The following is a 2,349-nucleotide window of genomic DNA, read 5'->3' on the forward strand; positions in this document are numbered from 1 at the left end:
AGGAAAAAAAAAGCTCCTTAGAAATTGAGAACAATAAGTTCAGATTTCTCATTTTGAACAAATTCGAGATGTAATAAAAAGTGTTTACCATGGTTATCAGTATCTAATGATACATGAGTCATATCTCAATTCGATACTAAACTGAACCAAATTGATACGAATGTCTTGACTGTATCTATTTGGACAAGAATCCCATCTTGAATTTTGACTCACTATGATGAATCATGTTTTATTTTAATGAATCGCTACCTAAACTTAGTGTAGCTAAACACTTTTTTTATGTCAACTTTGTATATCACCCACTTTTCTTTTGTCGTTTGATATATGACTTGAAACTTCAATTATTTTGAGGTTCCTATATGAGATATCATTTGATAATTTAATTGTCACCTGTTTTCAAATTAAAACTGATATATTTATTGGCAATGTATCTTACGAGTCCTAATAAAATTTGATTCACAATTTAGAAAATAGGTCTTCTCATTCACGATTTGAAATTAGATTTAATAACCATGGTGTTTACTACCCAACCTCAACAAAACCTCAGCATTGAACACAATGTGAAATTAGATTTAATAACCATGGTGTTTACTACCAACCTCAGCATTGAACACAACATGAAATTAGATTTAATAACCATGGTGTTTATTACCAACCTCAACAAAACCTCAGCATTGAACACAAAAGGTCTTGCAAATCCTGGAAAATGCTCCTTCTTGGTATAAAATTCTCCCGTTACTAAAGCTGAAACCTTACACACACAGACATAGCCAACATGTATCAATTGACTTATGACTAATGCTTCAGTAACTAATTAAATGCAGAAAAATTATAAAGTACCTGATCCCCTTCCTCAAAATGACGGGTCACTTTGCGCTCTAAGACATCGGGAAATATACCAACCTTAAAACATAAAATACATTAGGTTCTTCTAATGATTGATTGTGCAAGTGAACAATACAAGTTTACAAATTCATGAATACCTTTTTCAATAGATAGGAATCTAAGTTAGAAATCCCAGACTCTGCAAAATCACCCTTTCTATATAGCTTTTCCCCTGCATTGGCCGAAGCATAAAAGAGTTCATCATTTCTCTCTTGAATGTCCTTTGCATCTTCTTCAACCAATATCCTATGAATAAATTGGTCTACCTATATGAAGAAAATAGACAACTGGCATGAATCTCCAATTGCATAACATCGTCATACTAAATGCAACTTATGCAAGATGAAATGTCCATTAATCTATGGATTTATATATATTATCAAGTATCAATAATAACAATTGTGATGCAGTGCTTCACTTACGCTCTTAGCTAAAAGCCACACTCCGTGTTTTTTCACTTCCACCACCGGCATTTCCAATCTGCAGGTGTTTGCGATTATGAGACTATCACAACAATGAATTAACCATTTAAAAGGGATGAACATGGAGCCTCACTCGGGTGGAGCCGTGGGCCATCGCAACAATGCAGTTACAGCACCTGTGAAGAAAACAATCACAAACAATACTACACAGAACTTGAAGATTTAGTTCTCAAAGCCCTTATCTCTTAAACAGTTAAATCCATACCAGAGCTATTTTTTGACAAGGGAATAGCAAGGGGGATTAGTCCTTGCTTGGCACCCGGAGAAATAATTGTTTCACCTGTTATACACAAACCATAACAAACAAATAATTATCACCAAATTAATATCAGACCCTAGAAGTAGTACTTCAAATTTCAAACCACATATGTTTATACTATAAAGCACGGTCTCATATACCAAAATAATTAAAGTCACATGCTCAACTACATTCACAAAATACACTTTCCTGATTATTCTTAAGTTGAATACAATATTTCCTGCTATCTATCGGTTATCTTATCCATCATCAGCTAATTTTTTGCAAACAAACAGAAACTTAGTATAATATAGACAAATAAGTTGAATTTGGGAAAAAATAAAATAAAAGTGATAATGTGGAATGGTGGTACCTCTGGTTTTTAAGATAGTCAAGAGTTGTGAGAGATGCTGAGGGGGTTGAGTTGCAGCTACATCCTTTACAAAAGAGACATGTTCTGCAATTGAAAACTAAAGAATGAAGCTAAAGCTAAACAGTTATAATAAGAAGAGAGGATAGGTGGTGTTACCGGTAGTAGAGGACGAAGATGAAGAGATGCGAAGAGAAGGTGTACGACGGCTCAGTAACAGAGGCACGACGGTGCTGCGTGGACCTCCGCCACACAATACTCCGCCGCCGATCTTCATTTCTCTGTTCGCCTTTTTATCTTACTCACTCGTCACACTCCCTTTATCTGTTTTTTCTTTTTCCTTTCGGAAAAAATATAAAACAACATAACAAAAT

At 34.6% G+C, this 2,349-nt stretch overlaps 1 protein-coding gene across 1 annotated transcript in view; it reads right to left on the minus strand.

Moving 5' to 3' along the window:
- LOC101505098 (protein IN CHLOROPLAST ATPASE BIOGENESIS, chloroplastic-like) overlaps positions 1-2,349 on the minus strand; it is a 3,338-nt gene extending 989 nt beyond the window's left edge. Inside the window, exons 1-8 of the mRNA XM_004494108.4 lie at positions 2,135-2,349; positions 1,979-2,062; positions 1,573-1,647; positions 1,441-1,483; positions 1,308-1,365; positions 984-1,151; positions 841-903; positions 657-751 (exon numbers count right to left, since the gene is read on the minus strand). Of these exons, the coding sequence (XP_004494165.1) occupies positions 657-751; positions 841-903; positions 984-1,151; positions 1,308-1,365; positions 1,441-1,483; positions 1,573-1,647; positions 1,979-2,062; positions 2,135-2,252 (704 nt within the window). The 5' untranslated portion in view covers positions 2,253-2,349. The remainder of the gene's footprint in view (positions 1-656; positions 752-840; positions 904-983; positions 1,152-1,307; positions 1,366-1,440; positions 1,484-1,572; positions 1,648-1,978; positions 2,063-2,134) is intronic.

The sequence above is a fragment of the Cicer arietinum genome, chromosome 3 (assembly GCF_000331145.2).
Source record: "Cicer arietinum cultivar CDC Frontier isolate Library 1 chromosome 3, Cicar.CDCFrontier_v2.0, whole genome shotgun sequence".
Lineage (NCBI taxonomy): Eukaryota > Viridiplantae > Streptophyta > Magnoliopsida > Fabales > Fabaceae > Cicer > Cicer arietinum.